This window comes from Pithys albifrons, chromosome 25 (genome assembly GCF_047495875.1).
Source record: "Pithys albifrons albifrons isolate INPA30051 chromosome 25, PitAlb_v1, whole genome shotgun sequence".
Taxonomy (NCBI): domain Eukaryota; kingdom Metazoa; phylum Chordata; class Aves; order Passeriformes; family Thamnophilidae; genus Pithys; species Pithys albifrons.
This window is the reverse complement of record NC_092482.1, coordinates 740,298-761,880: the sequence shown is the minus strand read 5'-3', so window position 1 is coordinate 761,880 and position 21,583 is coordinate 740,298. Positions and strand designations below refer to the sequence as shown.

At 62.9% G+C, this 21,583-nt stretch overlaps 1 protein-coding gene across 1 annotated transcript; it reads right to left on the bottom strand.

The window, feature by feature from the left end:
* Positions 1-3,389: 3,389 nt before the first annotated feature.
* Positions 3,390-20,018, bottom strand: JUP (junction plakoglobin). Its single transcript, XM_071577177.1, has 15 exons — positions 19,927-20,018; positions 11,147-11,379; positions 9,934-10,187; positions 9,452-9,690; positions 8,825-9,026; positions 8,276-8,420; positions 7,811-7,914; positions 6,554-6,892; positions 6,020-6,175; positions 5,817-5,936; positions 5,530-5,680; positions 5,289-5,410; positions 4,982-5,021; positions 4,461-4,627; positions 3,390-4,266 (listed from the first exon to the last, which is right to left on the bottom strand). Exons 2-14 carry the CDS (start codon positions 11,370-11,372, stop codon positions 4,482-4,484), a joined length of 2,244 nt encoding a protein of 747 aa, XP_071433278.1. The 5' UTR covers positions 11,373-11,379; positions 19,927-20,018; the 3' UTR covers positions 3,390-4,266; positions 4,461-4,481.
* Between the last annotated feature and the right edge of the window lie 1,565 nt (positions 20,019-21,583).

Sequence of the window (21,583 nt, the reverse complement as noted above, 5' to 3'; positions counted from 1 at the left end):
GCTGAGCAGAGAGGGGAGCAGCCAGATGGGGCAGGCTGGAAGCACAGGCTGAAGAGGACTCGCCCCCAGCCCAGCCTGGCGTGGGCAGGGCGTTGGGAGCCTCAGCCCCATCTGTCTCCCTCTGCCCCACATCCATCCCCCAGCCCCTCACTCTAATCTGTCCCCGCCACACGCAGGCCAGAGGCAGAAACAAAGCAGAGATAATCTGTCTGTGCCCCCTGCTGAACCCCAACCCCATGCCAGGAACAGGCCTCATCACAGCACTGTGGGGGCTGTGAGGGTCTCCACCCAGGCATCCACACCCCACAGCTCTGGGGACTTTGCAGTCATTCTGGGGGGAACAGCAGCACTGGGATTCACCAGCACACCCTCTGCCAACCCCACCGGGGTCCCACCACTGCCAGCCACGGCACAGGGCAGGGGAGCAGGGATGTGCAGGGGCTCCTGGGAGAAGACGGGGGCTCTCTCCCAGCATCCGGCTCAGCTCAGCAGAAGCTGCTCTCGGAATTAGCCAGGGATGTTCTGGGTGAGGAAATCCAGCCCGTCAATCCCGTTATTGGTGATTAGCTCCGGGGCTGCCCTCACCGTCCCGACCCCACACAGCTCCTACAGCGTGTGCCCCGCTGCCCTTGCCAGCCCTGCCACCTTCTCCAGCCCACAGGCACTCACGGAAATACTGCAGGGTCTCCTCGATCTGCTGGGGGGTGAGGGGGGCTGTTGGCTCGGGGGGGTCCAGGGGGACTTGCAGCCAGTCGCCGTGGTCGTAGCCAAAGACAGTGTCGGCCCGCAGCGTGTAGCGGGGCAGCTGCTCGGCCAGAAGGCTGATGATCTCCACCTCGGGAACATCCTCACTGGACAGCTCTGGGAACAGACAGGCACGGTGTCAGCCCAGTGTGAGGGGACAGTGGGGTGCATGGGGGCCTTGGCAGGGGAGCACTTCCTGCACCCCTCAGCCCAGTCCGTCCCCTCGAGGTTTGGCACTGGTGCCACCAGATGGGTCTGCCCCCAAAGCCATTCTTGTGGAGACTGGCAGTTCCCCCGCGGGATGGCATACAGGGACCCCCGTCCGAGCTCTGCCCTGCTCCCCCCTCGGGCCCACCCTGCTGTCTGCGGGCAGAGTCCTGCTGCCATCTCCTGGCCATGCTCTACCCGGCCAAGCGGTGCTGGGGTCAGGGGCACGGGATGCGGTGTGGGGTGAAGGATGCTGAGACAGTGGCTCGGTCTCTCTCGGGATGAAGGCAGGACACAGGACCTGCCCAGAGTTGCCCCAGCTCTTCAGCCCCCTCACCCTGGTTCCTCCAGCCCACCCTCTGGCACTGCCCATCCCTACCCACCGGTGATGGTCGTGGCATCACGGCATGTGCCCGTGCCCGACCCGGGAGATGTTGGGTCAGTGTGGGGCCAGGCAGTGACAGCTGAGCCCGGGCTGGCCCGGAGGTGGCAGACGAGTGGGCTTTGGCGGGCAGGGGTCTCCTGTGGGACTGCGGTGTCCAGTTTGGCTGGAGTTACGTGGGGGCCCGGCTGCCATGGGGAGAGGCACCTTCCACCCTGCCTCCCCTGAGCGGCGCTGGCAGGCAGCAAATTCCCTTCTCCAGTCCCTGTCTGGGGAGAAGGAGCTGTTCGGGTGACACTTCAGGGACCAGGGACACATCCTGCACCTCCATATCCCCCAGCATCCTGCAACGGGACAAACACCCTCCCAGGGCCAACACCTGCCAGGCTGGGAGCCGGTGAGGACCTGGATGGTGTAGCCAAGGCTCAGGTGTCCCTGCTCCCTGCCACTGGGACAGGGGGGCTGTGGGGACAGACCCCAGCTCAGCACCCACCCCAAACGTGAGGCAGGTTTGGGGACAATGAGAGGTCAGCGTACCTGCTCTATGGCAGCTGCTCTGACGTGGGGGGCTCAGTACCAAAGCAGAGACTTGATGATTTCTGGATCAGCACCAGGGCCAGACGGGGCAGAGGATGCTCTGAAGGGACAGGGCAGGCTCCTGCTCCCCTCAAAATCCTTGCTGGGTCTCTGCCTGCGGAATGAGCAGGGAAGGAGCCGTTGAGCTGCCTGGCTATGGGCAAACACAGCTGCCGTGCCAGCAAGAGCCCTCAGGAGCTCCACCTTGGAGAGCAAAGTCCGTCTGTGATCCTCTGTCAGCACCAGGATGAGGAGCAGGGACTCTATTCACCTGCCACCCAGGGTAGGGCTGGGCAGCATCTGTGGCTGCCCCATCCCAACCATAAACACATCATGAGACAGGCCATAAAAACAGAATATCCCTCCCTGCTCTCCTGCTTCCTCCAGTAGCCCTGACTCAGGCTGCAGGCACTGCTGTCCCTCTGCCCTGTGGGGCAGCAGCCCCGGCCCAAGCCCACAGTTCCTGCCACATCCACAGCACCCACGCCAGGCCACTGCACCCCTCTGGCACAAGAACAGCTCCCAGCCCCGACCCCCAGCCCCTCTTGTCCCCGGGGAAGGACGGGGACCCACCGTGCCGAGGTGCTGCGCTGCCGCTGGCTGCGGAGAGGGACCCGGCGGGTGAGTCAGCTCAGCCGGGATTGCCAGAGCCCTGCGGCTGATTTTGGCCCTGCTCCTGCACGTACATTCTCTCTCCCCGAGGGAACCTTGTTCTCAGACACTTACGAGCAGCTCCCGTCGCCCCCCGTCCCCACCGCCCCCGATCCCACTGTCCTCCAGGCGCCCCGTTCTGTTGCCGATGGCCTGGGGACCTGCCCCACGGGAGCCAGGTGGCCCCAGGGCAGGGGTGGCACATTGGCCAGGCGGAGCGAGGGCCCGGCTCGACCCGGCACGGGTGGCTCTGCCGCCCCTCGCCCGCAGCTCCTGCCCCGCGGATCCTGCTCCGCAGCTCCGGAGGGGAAGGAGGAAGGGGCTGCAGCAGGGCAGGCTGCGAGCCCCGAGGGCGGCTTCGGGCTCGGCGTGGCCGAACCCCCAGCAGAGGCACTCAGTGCTGGAGCCACGGCCGGCGCTGATCGTCTCCTGCTCCAGCAGGCTGGGTGAGGGCTACCCCTCGGGAAGGGCACGGGGCTCTGCCGGGGCTCCGGAAAGCTGCTGTTGTTGTGCTGGTCCTGGCCCGGGCTGCGGCAGGAAGCAGCTCCACATCCCCGAGCGCTCGGGTTGGCTGCAGCCACAGCGCTGAGCTCGGGCAGGATGTTCTGCACTTCCCGAGCGCCTCCCGCTGCCTTGGCCCCAGCTCGCTCCTGTCTCGGGCACAGCACGGGAACCTCCATGTCCTGCCGAGCTCTGGCGCCAGGCAAAGCGGGTGCTGAGCGTGGGAACGAGCTCACCCAGGTCACCCTGCCCACGGAGGGCGATGGCCACCTTAACCCAGCTGCCCAGAGTGTCTCACCGACCATCCCCAGCCGACAGAAGAACAGGCTCAGGGCAGCACAGGGCTGCAGGGGTTATTTTATTTTTTGCTTTGGTCTATACAAAAACAACTTACAGAAATAATAAAATTTTTCCATTCCTGACCCACACTCCAGTAACTGTCCATCCCTTTCCAGCCGGAGTGTTAAACCACCATCAGATCCAGAGCCTCTTTAAAAAATGCATTAGATAAGGGAGGAAGGGACGGAAACACACCACTCACCAAAGAGAAGGGAAATGGGTTAAAATGTGCAACAGAGATCAGTACAAGGACACGGTTCCTAATGCTGGAATCACTCCTCTATGGGGACTGGCAGGACAGGCAGGGATATAAAGTCAGCTTCCAACAGCTGATGGGAAAGAATTAAACCTCAGACACCCCAACAGCTAAACCCAAGGTCCTGGGACATGGACCCTTTGCTTTCAGCAAACTCTGGATTGGCCTGACTCAGTTGGAGTTCACAGGAAGCAAAAGGTTTTCCCGTGTTAGATTCCTCTCCTAGAACACTGACACGCAGAACAAATCCGGGGGAAGTCAGAAAGCACAAACGTAAAGACGGCAAAAGCCGTTGGCACCATATTAAAAATAAAAAAGAAATATATACTCATAGAAAAGACTATTTTGCCAATGAAGGTTGCTAACGGTGCAGGGTTTGTGTTTTAAAGCTTCAGAAACAGTATCTTGGATGCTGGATGCGGCAGTAGGTGCTTGAAGCAGTCCCAGGAAGAAGGACCTTCTCCACAGACCCACAGCAAAGAAAACAAATCAAAAAATAAAACCTCTTGTGGGAATGGAAAAGTTTTGTCTTCTCAGGCACTTCTGTCTCCCAAGTCCTTCTCATGAATGCTCAGCTCTGGGGCTACCCTCTTCTGCATGGAGAGAACACCTGCAATGGCAGGGAGCTCCTGTCACCCACTGAGGGGGATCTGGGAGGAGACCAGCGCTCCTGAGCCCAAGGGTGATGGGGACATTGACTGATGGCAGCACCAGGGACACCGGGCATGCCAGGTGCCATCAGCCAGCCCAGTCTCCCCCGGCCCCTGCCCTGCTGCAGGGCTGAGCCCACGGCCCCACAGGTACCTGGCACGGGGCTGCGGCGGGTTAGGCGAGCATGTGGTCAGCGAAGGGCGCTCGGACGCCATCGCTGTAGGCGTCCATGGGGTAATCCCCATCCATGTCCATGTGCATGTCGATGGGGTCCAGGGGGATGTCACCCGAGTACATGGGGCGATAGCCAGGGTCCAGCTCTGCAGAGAAGGGACATGGCAGCCTCAGCTCCTGCCAGCCAGAGACTTCTCTAGACCTCAGCCACCTCCTCCTGGTCCCTCTGCCTGGGGCAGCGTGTGGAACATGGTGCTGCAAAGGACACCAGGGCTACCTGCCACCCCTGGCCCCAAGCCTAAGGACCAGCCCAGCCACCCAGGGCAGACGCTGTTTGTGCTCCCAAGGAGCTGAGTTTTCTGCCAAGCATCCCAAGCAGGCTTGACTGGCAGGTACCTGAGAAACGTTTTAAAACCAGCCTGGTTTGTGGAGATAAGGTAACTGCCCACCCAGAGCACAGCCCACAGGTATCCCACGGGAAGGGCTGACATTATACTCACCATCTGAGTAGGGCTCATTGATGGGGATCATGCTCTGAGCCTACGGAAGAAGACGGCACAATTGAAGGGATTAATGCTCATTTGTGCATGATGCTCAGGGGCTCTGTGGTGCCCAGACCCGTCCTGGGCAGTGGGTGCCATGACCCAGGAGCTGAGGCCACAGCCCATCCAACCCCACCTGCCCCTGTTTGCTCATTGCTCTGGTCCAACCTTGGATCAGAGGTGTTGGCAGCAGCTTTTGGAGCAGGACAGGGCCACTCCAGCAGCTGTGGTTTTCCCAGGGGAAGGGGCTCATTGGGATGCTCACCGCCTCCCAGGCTGCCGGGTCATGCTTGAACAGGGAGTTGGTGAGCTCCACGGAGACGCGCTTCCTGTAGTCAGGGTTCTTGTCCTCCGAGATTCGGAAGAGCACAGCGGCTGCGTAGGTGGCTGCAGGGATGGGCAGCAGCCTCAGCTCCTGGTGCCACGTGGAGCCCCAAGAGCCCCAGGTGGGATAGTGCCAGGAGGCAGAGAGCCCCCAGCACAGACCCTGGCACGGTGGCACTTACCCGTTCCCTCGTTCCGGGAGTGCAGCAGCTCCATCAGGGGGGCCGAGGCTCCCTCAGCATCGATGGCATCCGCCGCCTCCTTGTCCTGGGCCAGCTCACACAGCACACCGGCTGCCACGCGCTGGATGTTCTCCACAGGCGAGTACAGGAGCTGTCAGGAGACACCAGTGGCTGCATGAAGCAGCTGGTGAGGAGCCACTGCTCCTGGCATGGCCTGATGCACAGAGCCCCCAGCCCAGGGCTGCGGGAGGTGCCCCAGCACAGCCCCCACATCCCCCAGCCCTGACCTGCACGAAGAGAGGGATGGTGTTGAGGCGGAAGATCTCCATGCGGTTCATGGGGTCCCGCGCCAGGATGTGCAGTGCCCCCGTGCACCCCTCCACGATCTCTTCCATCTTCACTCCATCCTGCCAGGGCACAAGTGCTCAACCAGGGTTGCCCATGCCAGGGCACAGCCACCCCGAGCATGGGCACAGGGGTGGGGACTCACCGTGTAGGGCTGCTGTGTGCCGGCAGCTACGTGCCGCTGGGCGTCCTGGTGAGCCTTGACCAGCAGCTGCACCAGGCGGGGGATGACGGCGGCCTCCTGCAGCGGGGCATGGTTGGCAGGGCACAGCGCCAGGTTGCGGATCAGGCCTATGGTAGCCTGGGAGAAAAGGGGGAAGGAGAGATTCATCTTGACTATGGATCAGAGCAGCATGTGGTCCCCAAGAGACCTCATGGATGGACCCTCCCCATCTGTCCTGCCACCCTCTGTGCTTCAGGCTGACTCCAGCTTTCCCCTGCACCGGATCCACCCCCTGCCCAGGCTGAGCACCAGCACAAGCCATTTCCTCCATCAGCTGCTGCCAAGGACACGACCCAATGGAACCAGGGCTGCAACAGCAACAGCCCACATCACTCCATGCACAGCACCAGCTGCTGACTCCCTCAGTAGCACATCCCACCATGGGCCACCAGCTGGGGGCTCACTAAAGCCCAGGCACCAGCTTCCTCTGGCCCTCCAAGACCTCCGGCCTCTTACCTTGACCAGTGGCCACTGGTTGGGCTGGTTGAGGAGCTTGACGATGGCGGGGATGCCATAGTTGAGCCGCACCGAGTTCTGTGCCATCTCGGCCTCGGGGTGCCGGCTGGTGAGGTGCCGCAGGGCACACACGGCGGGCTCGGTGATGTCCTCCTTGTCACCTGCCCGCAGGATGGTGTGGATCAGGGCCTCCACCCCATTTGACTGCGTCACCAGCGTCTTGTTCTTGCTGTTGTTGCAGGTCAGGTTGGAGAGAGTGCCAGTGGCACAGGTCAGCACGTTCACGTCGTCGGAGCTCAGCTGGTTCACCAGGATCTTGAGGACACCATCCAGGCCCTCCTGTTGGAGTGGGGATGAGAGGCTGGATCAACACCCACTGCTAGACATGAGCTCAGCCAGTGGCTGGGCTGCAGCCCCACAGCTGGCCACACATGCCCCCCAGCAGGCAGCAATGGAGGGGCCACAGCATTCCTGACTCCCCCACAGCTCCTTTCCTGTCCCCCCACAGCTGGAGCTGCAGCTCCACAGTGCTGGCACAGCATGAGCTGCAACCACTCCCACAGCTGCAGCTTCACTCAGAGGTTAATTCTCCAGCAGCTTTCCTGTGCTGGGATCACACTGTCGATGCCCCCTCCAGCACTCCCTGCGTGGTGTCAGAGTGACCCTGGTCCCAGCTGTGCCAGCAAACAGCCAGCAGCTGGGCAGGAATGAGTTAAAGTGCCATGACCACATCCCCCCATCTTCCCTGGGACATTCCATGACAGCCAAAATAGTTTCCAGGCTGCATCAGCCTCTAATCCGCATGCAGCAGTCCCAGCAGATGAGGAAAAGCATCAGGAGGTAGCAGAGGGTTGGGAGAGCAGCGCCACAGCAGGGCTGGGGCTACCCCTGAACCAGCTGCGCGGCACAACCACCTCAGCAGCGGCTCCACCGGCAGCTCCCGTGGGCTGCCAAGCCAGAGCAAACCCCAGCAACGCCCACTGAGTGACCGTGGTGGCCTCAACCCCACACTGGGAGCACACAGGAACACTGGCAGCCACCTGGCACAGGCAGGGCCATGGGCAGTGAGCAGCCCCCCATGACACTGCATGGGGGCTTGGGCACAGCGGGGCATCCCCTCACCCTGCCACGCACATGTGCTGCTGCAGCTCATGGGACTGGGGACATGTGGGTTTAGACTCAGCCTGGCATGGCCAGCCCCACACCTGGCATGGACACACCTCCAAAACGCTGTGCTGAAGCACAGCCAGGACTCACCTGTTTGGTTGCCACGTCAGAGAGGTTCCGCAGGGTCCAGAGGCAGTTCTGGACCAGCCTGGGGCTGGAGCTGGTCAGGTGCTTGCCCAGTGCCTGCATGCCACCTGCAGGGAAGGGGACAGCCACCCTGTGAGTGCCCTCAGCTGTCCCAGCAGGAAGGAGGAGCAAGAGGCAGTGGCTCTGAGTGGGTTGGACACCACTGGCCGATGCTCCCACACACAGGGCTGGGGTGGCCTCAGCAGAGGCCAAATGTGGTATGGAAAGAGCTCCCGGACAGCTGGGATGGTTCTGCCCACACATGGTGCCAGGAATGCACCTCAGCAGCCTTCAGAGCAGGAATCCAGGCCAGCACAGGTGGCTTCACCTGGCTGTGCCAGACACCTGCCCATCCCACACACCCACAGTGGGATGCACCTTCAGCTGCATCACCCTGACACCACTGCCACAGCCCCCAGCCCCTCTTACCAGCCTCGACAATGGCAGGCTTGTTGCTGGGACACACCGACAGCACCTTCAGCACCCGACTGGTGGTCCAGAGCAGCTTCTCATAGTTGTAGCTGCGCATGATCTGCACCAGGGCCTGGGGTCCTCCATTGGCCAAAATAATCAGCTACAAGACAGAATCACAAAATGGTTTGGGTTGGAAGAGACATTAAAGCCTTCCCAGTCCCACTCCCTGCCATGGGCAGGGACACTTTCCACTAGATCAGGTTGCTTCAAGCCCATCCAACCTGGCCTTGAACACTTCTAGGGATGGGGCATCAAGAATGGAGGGCTGGGGCATGCAGCAGCTCTGGGCTGTTTGGATCCCTGCTCTGGATTCCCCACATCATGCCAGGACACAAACCAGGCACCCCTTGGCATACAGGTCACCCTGCCAGTGGCACACAACAGAGTGGGCCTCCACTGCTCCCTCCCAAGCTTCCATCTCTGAGGTGCAAGGTTGGGCAACAGTCCCACCAGCCTCCCTCCAGCAGGATCCCACGTCACAGGAAGGCTGGATCCCTATCCCACCTTGCTTTCCTGGTTCCCGTAGGCCAGAAGCTGGAGGCAGTCGGTGGTGATGGCCAGGAACTTGGGGTTGTTCTTGTTCAGAAGGGGAACCATCTTCTGCAGCCCGTCGGCCAAGCGCACGGCCATCTTGGCCCCCTCCTGGTAGAGCAGCAGGTTGTGCAGGGTGGTGATGGCGTAGAAAAGGACTGACTCGACAGGTGAGCTGTGGGAGGGTGGCAAAGCCACGTCAGCACAGGAGCAACACTGGGCTCACTGGGCTGAGGTGGAGCCCACAGGGCTGTCCTGAGCCTACCAACACCCCTCAGCAGGACCCAGTGCCAGTCCACCACACTCTATGGTCCCAGGGAAGGGACACCCCCTGCTCAAGGCAGAGCAGAGCCTGAGCCCCATCTCCACAGCCAGGACAGTGCAGGGGACCACTCCCCTCCTCCTGCCCCCATGCAGGCTCCAAATGCAGCAAACACCGAGGACTTCCACAGGCTCAGTTTCCCACTCCCTTGTTTGGGTGAGCAGGAAGACTCACATAATGGAGGGGCAGCATGAGTCCCCCCCTCCCCTGACCTCAGCCTGGGAGGGACCACCTGGCTCTGCCATCCCCGCTGGAGCCCCCACCCCGCCAGCACATACCTCAGCATCCTGACAAGGGCTGGGATACCACCAGACTTGAAGATGGAGAGCAGGCCCTCGCGGTGGTGCGAGAGGTTGTGCAGGATGCTGGTGGTGCAGCGCGCCGTGTCCAGGTCGCTGGTGCTCTGCATGGTGCGCACCACGGCCGCCACGATCTGCGGGGACTGCATCAGCGCGCGGCGCGACGCCTCCTTCTTGGACAGCTGGTTGACAATCATGGCTGCCTTGCTGACCACCACCTGCGGGGAGAGGAGCCAGCATGTGAGAGAGGGTCTCACAGCAAGGACAGGCTGTGAGGGAACACCATGAGCAAAGAGGAGCTCAGTTCTGGTGCTGGGCAGAGACAATCAGAGTTTTGCCAAGAGGAAGGAGCCAGACACAGCCATGGAGACCCACAGCGGCAAGAGTCCAGCTGTGCCAGGGAAGTGCATCCCATCAGTGCAGCAGCTGGAAGCACAGAGACACGTGCAGCAGTTCCTTACTTGGTCTTCATCATTCAGCAGCTTGGTGAGCTCTGGGATGGCACGTGTGGCCAGCTCAGCATCATCCTGGTAGTTGATGAGGTGCACGATGGCTGACTTCAGCATCTGGGAGGGCTCTGCCAGGCGCTGCACGTTGGTCTGCTGCCCCTCCAGCTGGGTGGTGATGAGGAGCGAGCGGTCCTCCACCGTCTCGGGGTACATGGCGGCCCGGACGCGCTGGGCACGGGTCATGGCCAGCTGAGCCTCCATGTCCGCTGCACGGGGACAGGGAAGCAGCGTTAGCCTCGGGCTCTCTCCAAGGAGCACTCCCAGCCCTCCTTCCCAATCCCAACTAGATGAGCAAGAGCTTAGCGCAGCGACACCAGCCACGTCAGCAGTGCCAGCACACTCTGCATGGAGCCGCAGCTTCAAAGCGTAAACAGATATGGCAGCACAGAGATAAGACAACACTCAATTAGGCAGCATGATGAGGCAGTTGTCACACACGGCCCATTAATTAAAAAATTAAGGATATTTGCAACTTAGGACAAGATAGCACTGGGAAAAAGGAAGACACCAAGGCCTTCCCCATCAAGGATGCTGAGATAAGTGACATGCTGTGGCACCCCCCATGGTCCCCACCTCTACGACACAGGGACCACACGGGGCTTGGGGGGCTCTGACTCTTGGGGGAGCTGGCAAATAAACCTTCCAAGGCCTATTCCTTGACAGGAAACCACAGAGGTGAGCAGGGCAAACCACACCACTTTGCAGGGATAAACCTGGGGGAAGCATTTCCTTTGCTCTGGGACTGCAGCTCTGCATCGCTCTCGCCTCAGTGGGAGAAGCTGGGCCGGTGGTGTGGCGTTACGGAACACACTGGCAGCTCTGGAAGCCGTGCTGGGATGGGTTTCCCAGCAGGCAGACAGGCAGCAGAGCAGGTGGCAGATCCGTGGGCAAGGATCAGCTGTTCCCAACTCAAGCCAACCCGCCGGCGCGCTCGGATGTGTGCACAGCTTGGCACCAGCGCGGGCTGGCCGCCTCCGCCCCCACGTGAGAGCCTCTTGGCGCTGGGAAGGAGGACGGGAGGGAGAATATTTCAGGCAGCAACAACTCCTGGGGTGCAGAAGGTGGCATGGAGAAGTGCCCAGAGCAGCATGGCTATGGGGGAGGAAAAGGAAGGCAGGAGCCGAGCAGCTGAGCCCACAGATGTGCTGGGCTTCGCAGCCCTTACCTTGTGCTTGGCTCTGGCCCTGGTTCCCTCCCTGGCAGTAACTCGTGGTGGTTGTCTTCTTGATGGTGTACTGCTTCCCATACACCTCGTCATCATCCCCAAGGCACTTGCTGCTGACAGAGGGCACCTGGGTGTTGACGCCGGAGTGGATTCCAGAGTCGTAGGTGTAGGTCTGCTGCCACTCGGTCACCTTGATGGGCTGCTCCATCATGTTCATCACCTCCATGGCTGCTCTGCGGGGCGGGGAGGGGAGAGCTTATGCCTCCAGGAGAGCCCAGGCTGCCACAGCACCCTCCTGCCCCTCTCCTGCCCTGAACAGCGGGGCAGCCAGCCCCTGCACAGCCCACGAGGAGATGGAGCCGATCCCTATCTGCCCTCCTCCCCCACGGCAGATGAAAGGCAGCACCAGGATGACGAACCCACAGCTCAGCACTTTGCTGCTCATGTTCAGACATGAACCATGGCTGCGTCTCAAGGCCGTGTCTCACCACCATCATGACCAGGGTGTGGGAAGGCTCTACCCAGCACAGGGGAATCCCACAGCCAGATATCCCATTCCTGAGTCCCCTTGCTGCCCCTGCACTTTTTTAAGACTCTGCACAGACAGGACCTGCAAAGAGCCAGGGACATGCCAGGAGCTCCAAGCTCCACATGGCTAGAGCTCCAAGAATAAAATGAACCTTTTTAGAAGCTCTCTGGGATGCTCCTAAAGCACCTAAAATAAGCAGACAAAGCCACCAGCTCAGCTCTCCTGTGAGTGCTCAGCACCACAGGCACCCACGGCGTGGTCTGGGGGTTGGCACTCCCCACGCAATGCCGGGACAGGGCAACCCGGCACATCCCAACACTCAGGACAAACCAGCCAAGGTTGCCGGGAGCAGGGCTGGGCTTTCCTTGTCTTTAATTTGGGGACGCAGGGGGAGGGGGATGGCTCACGGCTTAATGCCTGAGCTCAGCTGGGCGAAGGCGGAGGCTGCAGGGCTGTGAGTCACCAGCCCCACATTCAGGCCCCCGGCACGGCCAGGAGGGATGGAGAGAGGCAAGGACAGAGGGAAGGATGGCGACAGCGCCCGCCCAGCCCTGCCGCCGCTGACCCATCACCCAGGCACCCAGCGGGATTCCTGCCCCTTCCCGGCCGCGCGGGAGCGGGATGAGTCACAGTTTCAGAGGCGATAAGCGGCGGAGGGCGCAGCTGCCGCCCGGCATACCTGGGAGCAGCAGCACCCACTTCCAAACAACCTAATTACCACCTGCACCGGCCCCGATTCCTGCGCCGGGCTGGACCGCGCGGCCCTGGCCCCGCTCCAGCTCCGGCACAGCGCGGGGCTCGCAGGGACCCGCAGCACCTCCCGGGGAGCGCAGGGACGCGGCCGAGCCCCCGCGGCTGAGTCAGGGCGTCGGGTGGTGGCGGCGGACGCGGCTCCGCGGGGCGGACCGGCGGGGCCGGCGCGCTCGGGCTTGGCGCGGCTCGTCCCGGCGCTGCCGGCTGTTCCCAAGCAGCGGCCGAGCCCTCGCCAGCCGCACGGTCTGGCGCTCGCAGGGAGGAATCCCAAGCCCTACTTCCCGGGAGCAGCGGACAGATGGGGACCAAGCGCCCCGCTTGCCCCCTCGGCTGAGCGCATCCCGCAACCCCCGCGTCCATCGGCAGCCCCAGCCGCCTTCCCCGAGCCGCGGCAGGGCCGCTCCTCCTGCCAGTCCAATATTTCTTGTGCTGTCAGGCAGCACTGGCAGCTCAGCGCGGCTGTGACGGGCTGTGCATAAAGTGCGGTGGTCAGGCAGCAGAGGAACCCGCTCGCGGAGGGCGGCGGGGGCAGACGCTTCCCACGGCGGGGGGAGCTGGAGGGTCCGGTCAGTGTGGCAGGACGGGGTGTGACACACGGCGCCAGGGGCAAGGGGAGAACCAGCTCCGCTCCCCACCCTGTGCCAGAGCAGGGATGGGCTGGGAGAGCCTCAGTGCCAAGTGTCGCACCCCCACGCTTGTGAGCATCACGATTTGGGACAGCAAGACCTTCAGCTGGGTCATCCTGGCCATGCTGGCAGATCCTCCAAATTGTGTTGCGAAGCCCAAGAGAAGCAATAATCACATATGAGGAAGCACGGAGGGCAGGAGAGCACTCTGTGGCACCGCCAGGGCCTGTCACCACAGTACAGGAGCTGGGTGAGCCATCACCCAGCCCAGCTGGCATGCAGAGCTCTGGCCCCAGCAGCCCCAGGAGTACACCAGAAAGCTGTTCTGGACAAGGGCAGGGGGAGAACAGAGCTGAGGGTGGGAAAGCTCCTTCCACAAAAGTGGGGTGTAGGAACCCCAAACATCCACTGCAGCCAGGGCAGGGCCCTGGACAGCAGCAAGCCAGACTGGGCAGGGACTGGTGCTGCTGCACCGTCGTTGAGCAGTAACATCCACACTACAATTTATGGGCACCTGACAGGCACTTAATTTTCCAAACCTCCAGGAGTTGGGTTCAGTCACTGTACAGATCCCTGCATTATGCATGAGCCACCCCCTCTGTCTGCACCGAGGCACCCAGGGACATCAAAAGCCAGCACAGCTCCACGAGCCCAGACAGGAGCTCAGGCAATCAGCCCCAATGAGCTCCAAGCAGGCAACTGGGTCCAGCAGCCACCAAGAAGAGACCACAGGCACCTTGCTAAACACAGCACCTGTCCTTCCCCTGAGCATCCTCCCAGCAGAGTTTGCTCATCACCACAGGGGCCAGAGGCAAGTGGCACCTGAGGTGATGAGGCCAACAGAGCAAATGTCAGATGCTCCTGCAGTGAGCAGTGACATTTTCTGAGCCGTGTCAAACGCCTCCTGCTCTTCACTCAGTAAGGGGCAGACGCTGACACGCACTTCTCCCCGTCCTCCAGCTCTGTCCTCAGGTGTCCTCCCTCCTCCTCCTCAGTGGGATGAGAGTGAGAGGGGCGTTGGGATGCTGGTTACACCCGGGTTCACCTTCAGCAGGAGCCATTCCCTGGCAATGCTTTCAGGGAAGGGGTGCTGGACTTCAGCCACCCCCGCAGGTCACAGCCAGGAGAAGGTTAATCCCTCTTCCACCACTTCCCGCAGCCAGGAATGCTGGGGAAGGCAGAGGAAGCTCCCGTGGCTGCCGGGCACAGGCCAGCGGCTCATCCGCCCCCAGAGCCATTTGATCGGTGTCCAGGCAGCACTGGCCCCCCGGGACACCGTCTGCAGAGGAAGTCTCTGGCAAACATGCAGCCCCAGGCCTGACCAGCCCTTCCCTCCGGCTCCTGGAGAAGCCTTCAGCCTTGCCAGGAAGGATACAGCCAGCAGACAGAGCTGAGCTGCCCAGAACAGCAGCAGGGAGGGCTTGAGTCCTGCTTCATGCAGAAATATCTATAGCCCAGGGGCTTCCTGGGCAGCAGTGGTTCCTGGGAGAGCAGCCACGACCCCAGAGTGGTCACCACAAAGCGAGTAGGTGGGTGCACTGGGTATCCCCCAAAGCCCAAACCCCAGGCAGAGGCTGCACAGGAGAAGGTACCAGGTCCCGGGGTGAGTGGGTGTGAGGGGCAGCCCGAGCTCATCACATGCAGCTCTTGGCACAGAGCAGTGTGGGGGCTGCCAGAGCCCACCCCAGAGCCCTGTCCTTGCACACACACCCCAGAAGCAGAGGGCAGCAGTGCTGGGGGTCCTGCTGCGCAGCCGCAGCATGTGAGGGGCTGAGCTCAGTGGTGGGGATGTGCAAGCAGCTGCAATTGCAGTCGCTGAGGCTTTTAAGGAAAAGGAAGAGCCAGTTAAGGCAATTCAATAAATGCAGCACAAGAAAAGACTCTATTTTAGAAGCACTTACGCTACACACAAGTGATCTCCTTCCTGCAGCAGCCGGGGATTAGTGACCACCCGCTCAGGCAGCCTGGGCCTCAACAGCCGCAGCACCACGTCCTCCCACGGCCAAGGGCACACAGAGAACTGTACCCTGAGGTCCCCTACCACTCACACCCACTGCCCCGAGGTGCCCAGAAGTGACACCAAGGGCTGGCAAAGCTGGGGCAGCCACTAACAAAGCCCCCCACAGACACTGTACAAAAGCTTCAGTGGTTTTGAAGAAGATCCTCAGGAACACGCAGCAGGAGCAGGCAGAGAAAGGAGCTTGTCAAGACCTCACTAGCATCAATGGGAAACGTTTGAGTCAGATCCCAGCACCAGGAGCCCTTTCAATGGGGCTTTATAGGGAAGATGAGTGGAAGAATTCAAAGGGGAACGGGAGCAGCTTGAAGTTTAATGAGGAGAAGACAGCAGCAGGGGATCAGCCTCTCGTTAGAGCAGGCGAAACAGCACTGGCCTGGCCTGGCCCTGCACACAAAGGAGCCCATGGCCTTTGTTCACAAATGCTCCCAGGTCTGGAGCAGCTCCCAGCTGCCCCACCAACTCGGACAACTTCAGGGCACTCAGGAAGGGCAGCAGCCTGCAGGAGTTTCAGACCTGGGCTCCCTCACTGGAGGGGGTTTGAAACCCTTTTCGTTCTCCAGCTGCTCCTGTTTGAGCCGCTGAATGCCCCGTGCAAAGCCCCCTCTGCCCGAGCACAGCCAGATCAGGCTCGGAGGCTCTGGCAGCAGAGCAGCCCCAGCAGAGGCTCCACCACAACCCGCCGCACTCAGCTGATGCTCTCCATCAACCCAGAGCACGTCCCGAAATGCCTCGGCAGCACCTGAATTAACAGCTCCTGACAGCTCCAGCACACGCCAGGCCCAGACTGTGATGTTTTGGCACTTCGAATCACAAACCAACACAGTGTTATCCATCAAGTCCTCTCCCGCTGTGAGCGCACGCACAGCGCCGAGCATGACACCCACACCCACACAGCTCCCATCCAGCTCCTCTGCAGGGGGAAGGACTCCAGCCCCGGGGCAGAAAGGTCCTCCCAGGGACATTCACCTGCCAAACAACCACCGCAGGGTCTCTGGCAGTGCATCTCCCCTCCTGCTTCCCGAGCTTCTGGCACCGACACCACCGCCCACAGAGGCACCAGCACTGGGGGACCCACATGGGCACGTACCCCCCTCAGATAAAGTGTGCTGAGCTCATTAGAATCACAGCGAGGGAAAAACAGGAATTTGCCACTTGCCCATGGAAAAGAGAACTGGCATGGTGCAATTAATCACAATAATCAATCGGGATAAAAAAATTAGAAACATTATTTGGTTTCAAAGAGCACAAAGAACAAGTTGTTCTTAGAGAACACGCTAATGGCAGGCTGTGGGGCTTGCAGGCCATTCCCAGCTCCAGCCAGTGTCCAGGACACAGGATTTGCCACCTGGCCCTGCCAGAGGAGCTGGGGCAGTGGGGAGGGAGGTGGAGGTGCCGAGCCTCAGTTTAATTTCTCCATCCAGTTGCATTACAGCTGCAAAGTTCAGATGCTTCACAAGGAATTATCACCAACAGCCGTCAGCACCCGGCCTGTCGGAGCAAGTTAATGATTTGTCACCAGGGCTCTGCCCGCGCGTCACCGCGATCCGGGCAGGTTCTCGCCGGCAGCCGGAGCTCCTTCCCCCTCCGCCGAGGCACAGGCGCTTCATCCAGCCACCCACCCCCAAAATCCACGCGGGACCCGCCCCCTCGTCCCCCGGGGGGGGACTGCCACCGTCACGCCTCCCAGGTCTGATCAGCCGGGCGTGGGATATTTGGAAAACACCGAGCGTTCCGCCTCCCGCGGGCTGCCAGCCCCGGCGCGGGGCACGATCCTGCCCGGGACTCCCTGGCTGCGATCAGACGACGCAGACGGCACCCCCAGCACGGGGCTCCCGAGCCGAGCGGCCGAGGCGTGGCAAAAATGCCTCCGGGGTCTCAGCAGCGCAGCAGAACCCATCGGGGCTGGCGTATTTAGAAGGGTATTTGAAACCTCTGCCTAAATAGAAACATCTTCACCTCCCCCCGCAGCCACCACCGAGCCGGGCCGCATTCCCACGCCAGAGGTGGGGAGGGGACGGGGCGAGGAGCTCTGCACACCGAGGGACCTGCGTGGCCCCAAAGCCGGCCCTGTTTAAACACAGATATCATGTTTATGTCAAGTTTTAAGCCTTTTTATTAAGGGGGAGCATCTACACGTCCCCACCCTCACTGTCCTCCACCACCTCCCCAGTGTCCACGGGAAAAGGGTGGGTAAAGACAGCCCTCCCAAAACAGAGCATGTGGTTTGAGAGCCCAGTGCAGCCCTGGTGTCCTCCTGAGCTGCCATCCGAGCTGTTTCCATCCACACAGACCCACCCAGGACACTCCACGGTACTGAGAGCCACCACCCACGCCCGGCTCTGGGTGATGCTGCGTGTCCACACACCCTGTCTGGGTGAGGCAACACCAGCTGCAGTCCAAGGTAGGCTTGTGCTGTTTTAATAGATGTTACATTTCTTTGTAACTTCTGCTAATTAGACTTCAGTCTAATTTAAACCTTCAAGCAGAAGCCTCAGTACCGATGCCGTAATTAAAGTTCTACAAGTTCTCGCACAGAGGCTCCGCTCCCCCAACCTGCGGAGCGGGGCCAAGGGCAGCTCTGCTCCCAGGCTGTGCCATCTGCGAGCGGCAGCGCGCCCGGCAGAAGCGCCCGCTTAAATCCTGGAGATCTGGAAGTGTGATAAAAAGCCAAATCCCATCAAGCGCTCCCACACCAAACCACAGCCTTGAAGGGAAGCGTCCTCGCAAGAACAGACCGAGCCGAAGGAGCTGTGCAGCTGCACCGCAGCGCCTGCCCGCCTGCGGGGGCTTCGGCCTTCGGGGGGGGAAACAAAAGGGAGAGTTAATGGGATTAGGGCAGCGCCGAATGATACGCTGAAATACGGCCCCGGGAGCAGAGGGGACGCTCCCCACGGTCCCCGCTGCAGCTCGGCCGGCGGAGCTCGAGGCTCCGGGCGCGGGGCACAAACCACTCGCACATCCAGCCCCGGGAGACCCAGCTGAGCAGCCCGGCTCGGCCCGCCAGGGCTGGACGCGCTTCCTGCAGCCGGCACGGACACGGCGCATCAAGCGGACAATAGAGTGGAACGCCATTGTCTGCGGAGGGCCCCGCGCGGCCGCCCCACCTTCCCCCAGCGTCCTGGGCGTGGGACCCACGGCTGCCCCAACACCCGCACAGCGGCCACCCCTGGGCTGCACAACAACCCTCAGCCACGGCGCCAGGAGCTCCGGGCGTCCCCGTCCTGATGGCCAACTTGGTTAAGCCAAATTAGCAGTAAAATGGGTTTTTCGTGACACTTCATGGAAATCCTCCAAAGCAATGAACAATCACGGGCTTCAGGTGCACAAAGACGGTTCCAGTGGGTGCCCTGCCCCCTTCCAGGCAGCTCCGACACCGACGGGGACACAGAAAAGGAACTTAAAACCTCCCCAGCCCCATTTCCAGTTGAGCCGGACCCCCGAGAGCGGGGCCTGGAGCAGACCCGGCGGGCACCGCACCCATCAGGGATGGGGCTGCCAGCCCGGAGCCAACGCGCCCGGCGCCGCTCCAGCCCCTCCGGCTGGCAGGACACGCTGCCCCCGCTCCCCGCCGGCACACGGACACCCGGCCCGCGGGCGTCGGGGCTGGCACCGGCACCACAACCGGCACGATGTGGGCTGGCACAGGAGGTGCAGCGGCTGCGGGGGCCGGAGCCAGCTGGGGCTCGGGGTGTCTCCAGCCCCGCCACCCCTCCGACAGGGAGAAGCTGACAGGGAACATCAACCCAGGCACGGGGCTGACTCAGGAACCCACCAGTGACCTCGGGCAGCCGGGGGTGCCTGGCCAGAGCGGGGCAGGCTGGTGCGTTCACAGCCCAGCAGGCAGGAACGGTGCCCGGGCCCATCCCTGGCAGCAGCCGTGCCCTCGGTGGGCGCTCACGCTGCCCTCCCAGCACACACGTCTCTCCGTGTTGCTCATATGACAGCCCACGTTTGCCTTCTCCGGGCAACTCCCAGCAACATTTCAGCATTACCCTTTCATCTGTGCTGTAAACCTGATTAATTAAGCTAATCGCTCAGCTAACGCAATTAGAGTGCTCTCTCCTCTCCAAACATCAGCCAGCCAGCCAAGTTTCGCTCCCCCGTGTTTCCCGGGGCGGATATCCGCTGTCAGGGGCTCGGCTGAGCTCCCCCCGCCCCGCCGTGCCCAGCACTCCTGACCCGCAGCCTGGGGGGTGCCAGGTCACCCGGGCCCCCCGTGCCCCGCAGCCCCCCGTGCCCGGCGGTGGGCGAGGGGCAGCCCCGGCCCCGCGTGTGGGGACGGCGGTACTGAGGGGCTCCGGCGCGGCCTCGACAGCAGCAGGAGGCGTCCCCAGGTGTGACTCAGGGCACGGAGCAGCTCCGTTTGCGCAAGAGCCCCGCAAGAGCCCCGTGCCAGGGCCTCGCCCGCCCAGCGGCGGCTCCGGGCGGGGCCAGGATGGGGCCGCAGCCGCCGCCCCGCACTTCCAAACCGGCGGGGCCGCGTCGGTGCTGCCCGGCCCCAGCTCCGGCTCCGCTCACCGGAGCGCTCCCCGCTGCGATCTCTGCCAGCCCGGTCCTGCCGGCCCGTCCCCGCTCACCGGAGCGCTCCCTGCCCGGTCCCGCCGATCGCCGCTCACCGTCAGTCCCCGCCCGGTGCCCTGTCCCGATCACCGTCCCTCTCTCGCGTCCAGTACCACCCGTGCCCGGTACCCTGCCCCGCTGACCGGAGCGCTCCCCCTGTGCCCGGTGTTCCCGTGCCCGGTGTGCCCGTTCCCGGTGCCCCCGCTCACCGCGTTCCCCCGTTCCCGGTGCCCCCGCTGACCGGAGCGCTCCCCCTGTGCCCGGTGTTCCCGTGCCCGGTGTCCCCGCTCACCGTGCTCCCCCGCTCCCGGTGTCCCCGCTGTCCCCGTTCTCGCTGTCCCGTCTCTCTCCTCCGCCCGCTCCTGCCCGAACAAAAGGCGAGCAGCGCCCCTGGCGCGGCCCCGCCCCGCCGCACGCCCCGCCCCCGCTCTGCTGCCTCGCCATTGGTTTCTCGGCACGTCCGTCAACACCGACCCCGCCCCCGCCGAACGTGTTTATCCGCTTTCCATTGGCGGGGCGCGGCGGCCCCGCCCCTCACCGGCAGCTGATTGGACAGTGGCGCGGAATGGGCGGGGCGAGGCGGTGGCAGAGGAAGGGCGCGACCACGAGGGTCCCACCTGGGTGACGTCAGTGGGCGGGGCCAGGTGTGGCCGGGGCGGGGCGGGACTGGACGGGACGTACCTGGACAGGGCAGGGCTGGGCCGGGCCGGGCCGGGGGCACGGGGACCCCCGGGCTGTGCGAGACCCCCGGGCCCGGCAGGAAGCGGCGCTCGGGAAGGGCTCGGGGCTGCCGGTGCTGCGTCACCCCCGGCCCCGCCGGACCGGTCCCGCCGGGCGCTGCCGCCGTCACTCGGCGCCCGAGTCACCCGTGGGGCAGTCCCAGCCCCGGGGGCTCAGCGGGACCCCCAGGCCGGGGGAGCAGGAGGGGTCCGGGCGCGCATCCCGCACCCGCTGTCCCTGCGGGGAATCTCCGCTCCGGGGGCAGGTGAGAGACGGAGCTTCCAACGCCCTTGCCAGAGAACGGGAATTGTTGGCTGTGCACAGAGAGGGACCTCGCGGCACAAGGCAAGGGGCACATGGCACGGCCCGGCACGGCACAGAGGGGCACAGCCGGGGCGACAGCCACGAATCTCATTTATGCTCCCTCTTGGTGAGGGTCAGAGGGGCAGGGAAGGGCAGTGCTGCCTTCATCGTGTCACCCACGGGGTCCTGCAGCCTTGTCCCTGCAACCCCCTCATCCCACCTCGTGTTCCTGCCCCTGCATCCCACCTCTGCACCTCTGGCACTGTCCCACAGGGCTGTTCCTGCCTGGCATTCCCAGGAGCGCTGGTCCCAGTGGCACCTGCCCATCCTGTGGCTGCAGGTGGGAGCAGGGGAAGGGACCCCGGAGCCCCAGCTCGTGGCTGTGAGGGGCTCTGCCTGGTGCCAGTGGGTGAGTGGGACCAAGGAGCCGTGTTCCCTCACGTGAGTTTGGGGCTGGCGAGGGGACACGGTGCCCAGGTGTGTGTCAGAGCAGGGTGGAGGCCCCATGGGCCCAGTGCCACCCTCACCCAGCTGTTGGGAAGATCCACAAACCTCAGTCCCTGGGCCGAGCACTTCCCGCTGATCTGGGCGTGGGTGCCGCCACCACACCCTGCCAGGCTGGCACTGCCCTCCCGAGGGGGCTGTGACCCACGGGTGACAAACCCCAGCACCCCAGAGAGAAAGGGCAGCACTTCCCTTCCAGCACTGCCTCCCCAGGCCCCAGGCCCTGCCTGTGGGTCTGGGGGCTCAGCACACCTTGCTGAGCTGGGCAAGGCCTGCTAAATGGGGGCTCTGGGCAGGGCAGGGTGAGGTGCTGGCAGCCTCCTGCCACCTCCTTCCTTCCATTCCCGTCCCTTCCCTCCCCTGGGGCCAACGCTGTGATTCAGCCTCTTGGTTTCAGTCCTCGCAGCCAATTTCCAAGGGGA

Excerpts from the sequence above, each read along its gene's own strand:
- JUP (XM_071577177.1), bottom strand. The coding sequence starts at position 11,372 with ATGGAGGTGATGAACATGATGGAGCAGCCCATCAAGGTGACCGAGTGG. Across the intron at positions 7,915-8,275 it reads GCCTGCCATTGTCGAGGCTG|GTGGCATGCAGGCACTGGGC; the intron begins GTAAGAGGGGCT and ends CCTTCCCTGCAG. Across the intron at positions 5,411-5,529 it reads CTCCCGGAACGAGGGAACGG|CCACCTACGCAGCCGCTGTG; the intron begins GTAAGTGCCACC and ends CCATCCCTGCAG.